The 8,534-nt window shown below is 42.0% G+C and overlaps 1 protein-coding gene across 1 annotated transcript; it reads left to right on the top strand.

Moving 5' to 3' along the window:
* Nucleotides 1–1,950: 1,950 nt before the first annotated feature.
* Nucleotides 1,951–4,819, top strand: LOC116034392 (early growth response protein 1-B). Its single transcript, XM_031277088.2, has 2 exons — nt 1,951–2,489; nt 2,749–4,819. Exons 1-2 carry the CDS (start codon nt 2,333–2,335, stop codon nt 4,077–4,079), a joined length of 1,488 nt encoding a protein of 495 aa, XP_031132948.1. The 5' UTR covers nt 1,951–2,332; the 3' UTR covers nt 4,080–4,819.
* The last annotated feature ends 3,715 nt before the right edge of the window (nt 4,820–8,534 follow it).

Genomic DNA, 8,534 nt, shown 5'->3' with positions numbered 1-8,534 from the left:
TACATTTTGAGTAGTCTAGTATAAGCAGACTGTGTATTTTGTCTAATAGTCTCTTTGCATTTGTGCTGCAGTAGTCACAATATATTTTATTCCATATAGGCCACAAGCTTTCTTATCTTCAGTTAATCATGTCAATAACAGATCTCTGATACTATTCAAATGGCCAGAGCTCACAGGAGCCTTTTCAGTACAGTTAAAGAAATGATGTGGTTATTAGTTAAATGCTGTCTGTAGTCGTGTGATTTTCTAAAGCTTTGGTCCATTTATCTTATACATTCTTGCTTGTAAACTCTTGACCTCTCATCACATTCAAAATGAGCAAAATGGCTCCTGTCTTTCATACATTAACATCTGAGCAGTACTTTAAGGTTGTAATTGGTCATGGTGGAGCTAATTGTTTCTGGGTTTTTATCCATAAAAATGTAGCATATTTAACATTTACATATTTTGAAGCTGTTATGTAGTGGAGTAAATGGTACAATATTACGCTCAGAAATGTAGTGGAATTTAAGTATAAAGTAGCAAATAGACAATGGAAATACTCAAGTAGAATATTTATTTTTTGGAGCTGTGTGTGTCTTGCATCATTGGTATAACTAAAAACACTAAAATCATTCCATAACAATATAGAATTAATATAAAATCATTGTGTTAGCATTTACTTAGAATTTTTCATAGTCTGATTGGGTTGATTTTATGCTAAAAGAACGCCATTCACATGAATGCAGAACCACAGGAACCATTGAGTATAAAGTGAAAGTAAAGTGTTTGTGTGCTGCTGGTTCATGTGTGGCGGAATGCTGCTGCAGCGTCGCTATCCATGGTCCTGAACTTCCAACCGGTGCCAGAGGTCTGCTACAGACTGCAACGTACTATAAAAGAGTATCGACTTTTTGTAATAGGAAGTGTGACCACGGAGTGCACCCGGCAACAGAAAACAGAAAAAAATGCTTTGGGGGTTGAAATGTCATGTGAACAGTTGGGTTCAACTACTGAACACCTCAGGGGTGTTATCGACTCCCTTCAATGCTTTTAAAGGCCAGGGGTTCGTTTAGACTGGGCTTTGCAGTTATTCGCCCTGATGGTGTAAGCGACCACAATTTCCAGCGACCACAAGAGAGGGAGAGAATTTGTGAAAGTAAATTAAAAAGGTGGACTGCCATGGAAGAGTTCAACTGCTAGAAAACATGTAGGCCATGCAATCTGGCCCAGATATGAGGCGGATAGGGAGGATGTCAGGGGAGAAATGAGTTAAACTGGACTGCAGGGTGGTTTTTGTATTGGTCTTTAAAACGAAGTCATTCATTAATAGTGTTTACTTATAGACATAGACAGCCTGGCAGACTCAGACTTAGGATAATATCTGATTATCTGTTCAGGTTCTCGGAGTTTTAGTCTATTAATCGTCCTTTAGTGTGTTGCTTTACTCTTTTATACACCACATCAACACTATATCCTGAGTATTATATCCCTCAAGTATATCCTGGAATATTATAAGATGATGACATTGTCTTCCACCTTTTTCCCTATTCTTATTCCAGACTCCCTGAGAGTATATATGTCACATTACCCGTTACGTTACCTTCCCGTTACACCCCCTGAACTGGCGGCTGCATGGCTTCTTACCTCCAAAAACTGGAATATCCCTCCTGTGAGTGATCAAGTCAGTCAAACGGCGCTGCTGTCCACTTTTCTACCATGTCTTACCCCTCATACCATGAGAGGACGGTTAAAACTAAATCGGCGGATACCTACGCCGTTTGAGACATTTCACCTCCGTGTTATTCTGAGAGGTAGAGGGTGATACCAAGAGAAACGAGACAGTCTTTACTTTAATATTCGTTTAATTGAAATGATAAGTCTTTACTGTGGAAAGAAATACCATCATTACAACGGTTTACCACTCAACACTGCTGCCACTTGTTGCAACGTCAGACTCCATCTCTCCAGTACAGGAGGAGGGAGGATTAGGGGAGGGAGGACTCCGTCACATCCTCTGTCCATGTATGGGCATGAAGTTTACACGCAGCGGGGAATCCTCTCACTGGAGCTGATGAATGGGGAGGAGGGCCGAGGGAGCTGCCAATGTGTATATAAGGAGAGAGAGGGGAAGTCGCTGATGTGAAATCCACAGCAAGCAAATACCTACCGAGGAGCAGAGACGAAAAGGAATACCTTTAATTGCTTTTTACACCTTTTGACACATACCACTTTGGATCATTTGTTGAAAACCATCAAAAGGGGGAGTTGAAAGAAAACATTCAGCTGCATACTTTGTTTTACATTTTTACCTTTTTTTTACTGGGAGAGACGGACTTCTAAGTGCATCAGTATGTTGAACAATATGGATTTGAATGCGAAAGATTCTTTTTACCCTCAGTTTGAGAATTGCAACAGTTCTTCCCTGGGAATGGAAAACAGCGTGCGGAAAGATAACCAGGAGGTGTATGTCGATGCAGAGCGGGGGGTACCTGCCCAGTTTGGCCACGGTGAGTTCGCATCTTTGCACAGTCGATAAAATGTGCATGCATGGTAATTTAAATGTGTTAAATAGGAGTGGTACCACAGTGATAGATAACTCTCTCAGTGCAGCCGTGTATATCAAGGGATCTTATCAAGGCATTTCTGTGCCAAAATACGCATGAATGTTTATGTAACGCTGATTTTTCTTCCTCGTTTTATTTTGCACTAATTCTGAAATATAAAACACTCGCGATGACAAAGTTTTCTCTCTTGCTAATTCAACAGAAGGAACCCCTGCAACCCTCAAAACCGAAGCCTCCAACTCGGAATTTGCTTTTAACCCTTGCGAGTGTCCAAAAGACACCTACACCCCCTCCTCGCTCGCCTACTCTGGCAGTTTCTATGTTGAGGCATCTCAGGGAGCGCCGTGCAGCACCGAAACACTTCTCAATATGATCACTGAGATTGTGGGTATATCCACACTGCCACTTTCAGAAGTGCAACACAGCGGCAACAGTCGGGGAACTTATCCATCGCCTGCTCCGATGGACAGCAGCAATGGCAATTTTGGAGACCCCGGCGTCAAGAGGCAATCCTACACCTGCTCCGGACCTACCCCCCCTGTATACTCTCCAGATCAGACGTGCCCGAGGTATGCTGATGATCAGGCCGGCGGCCAGGCCCAAGACCCGTCCACTTCCCAGCTGAGCTTCGGCTCCTCCCGAGCTTCAAATCAGAAAAAGGACGAACCAAAGTCAGAGGCCGCTTCTTTCCCTGTCGTGGTCAAGAATGAATTTGAAAGCAGCTGCTACGAGTGGGGAACATTTAACAAATCTGGCTGTTTGGAGACGAGTTTCCAGATAGAAACCTTCCCAATGTCAAGCGATTTCCCCCCTGACCAGCAGATGGACGTTAAGGAACTCTTAGACACATTTCCCCCAATGTGTCCCAACCCAGAGATGGAGTTTAAAGTGGAGGGAGGTATCAAACAGGAACCATGTTTCTCTGATACCTGTTCTCAGAGCTACTCCAGCCCCCTGTACAATAATTACCTCCCACCACCTCCGATGGGCCTCTCCTCTAACTTGAAACCGTTCCCCGAACCTCCACAGCCATCTAACCAGTGTGATTCCTTATACACATCACCAGCTTTACCGAGCACCATAGACTCCATCCTGTACTCTTCCTTGTTGCCAGATTCTTTCGCCCAAAGTTACACCACCCGTGCGACGAAACCCCCCAGGGCCAGGAAGAGCCCAGCCGCCTCTCACGGCCCAGCCAAAGAGAAACCCTTCACCTGCCCCATGGAGAGCTGCGACCGGCGCTTCTCCCGATCGGATGAGCTCAACCGGCACATCCGCATCCACACTGGCCACAAACCTTTCCAGTGCCGCATCTGTTTGCGCAGTTTCAGCCGTAGCGATCACCTTACCACCCACACCAGGACTCACACCGGAGAGAAGCCGTTTTCCTGCGACGTCTGCGGCAAACGGTTCGCCCGGAGCGACGAGAGGAAACGGCACGGACGTGTACACCTGAAACAGAAGGAGAAAATGGAAATAAAGCCACAGGTGACCACCGGTGCCTGGACTTTCACTCTTCCCGAGGGAATTTGAAGACAAAGCTATGTGTCTACACATACAACATTAGGCTCTTTCCGTCTTGGAAGATAAGCCAGCCAACTACAATTATATGTCTGAGTTAGTTTGACTGGCAAGCCAATGCCTGGCACAAGACGTTTTTTTAGGAGCAGAAAGGAAGAGAGAGGTCTGCTTCGGCCTTATTGCCTGCTGCTGATGCTGCTGACTTTATGCAAAGATGCATAAGTTTTAAAAGTCGGTAAACAGATCAACAGTGACTTGTTGCTGTTACTGTCAGTAGAGCCAAACATCTCTGCTGCGGCATTGCATGACTGCTGTTCAGCACCTCTTCATCTGGACAGCTCCAACCTCCATGCCTCTGAGCCTGGATGGATTGCACTTACAGATTATTAATATCTCCATTTAAGATTCTTATTTTCTGCTTTTAGCATTCTTAGAGCAATGGTTTGGACTATGTTTCTTAAAATGCATGTTTATGTCAGTGTTTTCTTTCCTTTAAGCGGAATATCAACCACTGTCAAGGTACTCCTTCACTCCACAGGGAGGATTATTGACATGAATGTAGGCTAACATATTTATGGCTTTGACCATAAAGCTGTCCATCTTTGATCAAAATTAGTGTTTGTTTAACTTCTTATCATTTGGCTGTCAGTGTTTTTTGTCATTGGTCTTTGTGTTGTGTTACAATTGTTTGGATTATTACAATTGTGAAAGATATATCATAAATGGGAAATAAATATATTTGTATTACTGTACTTCTTTGTATTTTTATAGCTAACTGTATATTTTACATTTATCGCATTTGAGCGTCATTTATCGAGGTGAAATGTATTCTAAATCATTAATAACGTCTTGGTTTTCGAGGGCTACTGTTTAGAAACACAATATTTTAAATCTTACAATTTGATATCAGAACATTTTTCGCACTTCATCCCTTTGTTGGTATGATAAGAGTTATTTAATTGAACAGCTGATCTTTTAAAAAGGACCAGTATGTACACTAGTAGGGGTACGGCTTTTCAACAAAAATGATTTTACAGTATGTACAGAAGTATGTTTAATCAAGCTAGAAATGACTAGCAAATCATTTAAACATTGCTTTTGAGTAATCAGGTAGCACACATTGCTGCGAGTTTTTGTGGACTTTACCTTGGACTTTACCATGAAAGGGTTTTGACACCTGGTTTATGTTGCTGGATATACTGTATGCTGAAATGTTCATTTTAGCAAATAATAAAAGTGAAGTGTTGGTGAAATTGTCACCAACGGGGTACTGCAAATAAGTAATTTAACTCGCCTTAAGTTATATTAACTGTTCAAGTAAAGATTTTGTACATACACAGTTTCTACTATACGTTAAATTAATATTGATGTTGTTATTTTTATGAAAAGTTTATGAACAAAATAAACATTTTCTGGAAGCAGCAAGTTTCTTGTGCATGGTTTAGAATAATCAAAATGACTATTTCCCCTTTCTCACTTTGCCCAATCGGTTTCATACGGCATTGAGACCCCTCCAATCAGATCACTCAGATGAGTGTATCCCCTCCCAAAATAGACATTGTAACAGTCCACATGTGGCACTTCACTGTAGCCCTAACATTAGACATCACAGTTCTGCCCTGTGACTCACAAGGCTTTTGACTCAAACACATTAAAGTGAAACCCTATTACTCAATGCTGTGATTCTGAATCCCCTCGACTTCAAAGACCACGTTTCTCATGTTCTAAATGTAGAGATGAACACCATGGGCGCCGTGGTAATCTCTACAGGAAACTTGTTTAACAGGACATTTTCTTGCCATGTCAGTGAGATGATCTGATGCTCTCAATTAATTCATTCCTTTGTTCATTCACTTATCCATTTTTGCAATAAAAGGATATTAATTTCCACTCAATTGCTGAACGTGATTATAGTCTATTATCATGTAGTTTTTTTCTCTCAAAGAATGCTGGTACTGAATTCTCCTCTTGTCAAAACTGACTGTGCATTCTTGTAAATGCAGTTAATGGTGCCTTAATGCCTCTCTACTAGAAGAAAAAGGGTGGTGCAAGCCATTGCTTCTTTTTGTGACAGTTCGGGATTTTTCACGGGCAGTAGTACAATTTTCAACACTTTGAGCATAGCACGAGTAATGTTTAACGTAAGCAAATGTGACTTATAGAGATTTGAGGGAGAAGACGGCACATCTATACTTAAAATGGGATTTCAAAATGTTTTGTGCCCTGTGCATCTTTATAGGATGCCAAGATCTTACAATCTGTCATTGCAAACCATGCAGGCATGTATTGCCAGGGACTCCGCTGTGGTAGGTAGGACATGCATGTGCCCATGACGCTGTCGACTGGCAGAACACTACTTTGCTTGCCCACGGCAGTGCGTAAGTGCCTGCGTTGTCTGTAGCTGACAAACATACTGTACCAGTGTGAAAATGCAAGCTGCCACATGGAGCACTGTGAATAGTATGCACCCATCCTCTCCTGTCCATCACTCATCATCACTTACAATAGCACAGGGCCCAATGGGCATCAACACGCACTCCCTTATCCATGTTGTTTTAGTGGCAAACATTGTACAGTGATGGATAGTTGGGGTTTTGAATTGCAGTGATGTGCAGTCACAGTGACCATTATCTAGACACTTGAAGACTGAAGAGTAATTGAACTCTGGCCAGTGATGGAATTTCTGCATTTGTGCATTTGGAAGCTCAAATTCACATTTGCATACTGTAAATGGTCCTTGATCTATCTACAGCATGTGCGTACGGCTTCAGCTGCATTGTCTTTATCGGATACGTTAACCATGTCATAAACCTTCCTAACTCATGCTCTGCTGCAGACTAAAGACATAAATCGGTTATTTTCCACTGACTGACATTTATGTTTTTTACTCCTGTAGATATGCGTAATTGCTGAAGCCATTAAGTAATTGTGCAGAGAGGGCACATGACCACCACTGAGAACCATGATTTCTCAGAACGCGGACCTCTGCTGTAAATGGTAGCACATCAAGTCCATTAAATCCTTGCCAGGATGTTACTAATGCAAACATGTTAACATTAGGACTGTGGGGGGGGTTTATCCAAGGTTAGTGCCTGTGTGTGACTAACATATTCCATATGAAAACCATAAACAGATGTGATTTCCCTTCTTCATTGTCTCATCAAATTTATCGCTTAATGTAGGATTGCTTCTGGATAAATCAATTGGACTAGTTATCTGCTGTACCAAATGAGTACTTTGGCTCAGGATTAAATAAAAGAAATCCTTAAAAAGGACAGTGAAGGATTAGATGGGCCCATATTCTGAGGATAAGTGTCATTGCAGAATGATATGTACTTACATGTTCATTACTTGTAAGCTTTCTCTTTCCTCTGATTGGCACACAAAGGTTTGTTTTTCTGCATAATCTATTTTTTAATACACAAGTAAATACTGAACCCCAGTATATCTATATTATATAGGCTAATAACTGAAGCATGTCCTCCTCAGTGTCAAGCCCATCCACATCTGTGCTGCCATTAAATATCTGAAGTCTATCTCAAGAACGACAAGTACAGCCCCAGTCGTCTCTGAAGAGTCCAACATCCCTTTTATCCATGCTTGAACTCTAAACAATTCTCCCTCTACAACAATAATCCAATAATGACTTTCAGAATGTATGAAAATGAATTCATTTGCTTATATGAAGGATCAGAGGCAGTTTCAGTGGTTCAAGCTTCAGGTATCAGGTCACTTCAAGTACCTATTAATAATCACAGTCCTACTTGAGACGCTCTATATGGCCACACAGTCTCATTCGCTTGTGGATTGATCTATTGTGGGGTAATCACCACATAATTTTATGCGCACCTTTAAAATGTGCACCAGGGCACGTCATGGTCCTTGGGGTGGGCTCAGTAATCAAGGTGCATAATCGCATGGCGGTAATGGCAATCAGGCTTAGCAGATTAATTCCTCGGATCATACATCAGCCCGTCGGTCCTGTATCTGATCATGAAGAAGGGTGTAGGTGGTCTGGAGAGTGCAGGTGATTAAAAAGAAGAGAACCATTGTGGCGAGAAGGAGCTCGTTATGCAAACATTTTAAAGTGCCTAATTCTGTCCATTGTTTCTGGCTCCCAAATTCTTCATTTGTATTACTGATCAGGCAAAGCACAAGACTGAGAAAAAACCTTTTTCTTTGCTCCTTCATGAACTAAATGTCAACTCTAGGGTCAAGGAGTCCCATCTACCACTTTTGTCCTAGGCACGACATCTCTATGGTAACTACTTCAAGGGACTTGTAGTATATGCTGCATCTAAAGTGAATGGAAAGCGGCAAACATACCCTAGCTAGCTGAATGACTTCATAGCAATTCAATTATTCAGGAAAATATACAGCTGCCCTTGGAACATTCCAGGTTTCAGCCCTTACAATGCTGCAGCAGCCCTGTTGTGTAGCTGTGTGTACATTGTGGCAACCTCTGGT

Source organism: Sander lucioperca, chromosome 4, assembly GCF_008315115.2.
Source record: "Sander lucioperca isolate FBNREF2018 chromosome 4, SLUC_FBN_1.2, whole genome shotgun sequence".
In the NCBI taxonomy this organism is placed as follows: Eukaryota; Metazoa; Chordata; class Actinopteri; order Perciformes; family Percidae; genus Sander; species Sander lucioperca.
The sequence above is the reverse complement of the archived record's forward strand: the minus strand, read 5'-3'. Positions and strand labels throughout refer to the sequence as shown.

Bases quoted from the DNA above. Each gene is read 5' to 3' on its own strand.
- LOC116034392 (XM_031277088.2), top strand. From the start codon at position 2,333: ATGTTGAACAATATGGATTTGAATGCGAAAGATTCTTTTTACCCTCAG. The intron at 2,490-2,748 runs GTGAGTTCGCAT...CTAATTCAACAG, and splicing joins ACCTGCCCAGTTTGGCCACG to AAGGAACCCCTGCAACCCTC.